Source organism: Triticum urartu, chromosome 3A (assembly GCF_056163025.1).
Source record: "Triticum urartu cultivar PI428250 chromosome 3A, HENAU_Tu73, whole genome shotgun sequence".
Classification (NCBI taxonomy): Eukaryota; Viridiplantae; Streptophyta; class Magnoliopsida; order Poales; family Poaceae; genus Triticum; species Triticum urartu.
In genome coordinates, this window is record NC_141875.1 from 135185124 (window position 1) to 135186584 (window position 1461).

The 1461-nt window shown below is 39.8% G+C and overlaps 1 protein-coding gene across 1 annotated transcript; it reads left to right on the forward strand.

Moving 5' to 3' along the window:
• Positions 1-224: 224 nt before the first annotated feature.
• On the forward strand, positions 225-1147 carry LOC147978947 (zinc finger BED domain-containing protein RICESLEEPER 3-like). Its single transcript, XM_087516691.1, has 4 exons — positions 225-319; positions 421-477; positions 790-1004; positions 1098-1147. Exons 1-4 carry the CDS (start codon positions 225-227, stop codon positions 1145-1147), a joined length of 417 nt encoding a protein of 138 aa, XP_087372817.1.
• The last annotated feature ends 314 nt before the right edge of the window (positions 1148-1461 follow it).

Genomic DNA, 1461 nt, shown 5'->3' on the forward strand with positions numbered 1-1461 from the left:
AGCCTGATACTCCTGATCAGCGGGGTCCTACAACTCAAAGTGATTGGGTGTATGTTCGTGAGTTCAAACAATTCCTCCAACACTTCTATCTCCTCACTAATAAGGTTTCTGGCACTAAGTACGTTACAACCAACACCTTCTTGGAAGATATTGCTGATGTACATTTTATGTTGGGTGAATGGAGTGATCATGTGATTTGTGGTGATGATGAAATATTTAAGTGCATGGCTACCAAGATGAAAACCAAGTATGAGAAGTACTGGGGTGATCCTGAAAAGATGAACAAGTATATATTCATTGCTGCCATCCTTGATCCAAGGTATATGGTTGATTGGTTGTTGTTCATTTGTCAAATATATATAGTTATCGTTCTTAATGCCCTTCTAACTTGTCTTGTCTTGTCTTAATTCTTTATGCAAGGACCAAGGAATCTCATTTCTTTAAAGACATGATTGAAGACACTTATGGTAGTATCATAGGTAATAGAATCTTGACATCTTCCCACAATGAATTTGTCTCTCTTTTTGGAGAATATAGAGAATTATATGGAACCAGTACTCCTAGCCGTCCTAGGGAATCAGCACCACAAGCTCGTCCTAGTGCAAATGCTTTTGAAAATTCTCTAGTGAGGTCACGATACAACCAGAAAAGAATGAGAGTTTGCGGAGAGGGAAGCACTAGCACAAATACCAGAACTGAATTAGACAAGTACCTAGCTGAGGACACAGAAGAGTTGACTGCTGAATTTGACCTTCTTGAATGGTGGAAGTGCAATGCTCCTCGCTTTCCCGTCCTTTCAAAAATGGCTCGTGATATACTAGCAACCCCCATCTCTACGGTTGCTTCTGAATCAGCTTTCAGCACTAGTGGTCGTATTCTCGATGACTTCAGAAGCTCTTTAACACCAGCGACACTGCAGTCGTTGATATGCACACAAGATTGGTTGTGTTCTAAGTGTATCAATGTTGAAGCTGATCTCGCTGAGTTGACCAGGCTGGAGGAAGGTATTTAAATGAATGTGTATTTCAATTACTTCAATGATCATGCAACATTAATGCTATTTAATTGATCATGCAATATTTCTGTTGTTTTTGTAGAAGTGGGTGCCATTCATTTAAATGATAATGTGACAATATCGATTGATTGATCTTCATGCATGGAGCTGGAGTGGAAAATTGCTGCCTGAAGCCCTGAAGTGATGAAACAAATGCCATTTTATCTCGATCTGCACCTTTTGTTTCTTTGTCGTGTGTTGCACATGTACTGTACTGAAGTTTGTTATCTCGAGCTGGAGCTGAACTTTGGTTGTTCCAGAATTTGCACTTTGTACTGAAGTTTGTTATCTTGATGTACTAGGCATGTACCGGGCCTTTCAAAAATGGCTTGTAGAACTTTGCTTGTAGCCTTGTACTAGCAATCCCCATCTCTATGTTCCAGAACTTTGCTTGTAGCCTTGTACTA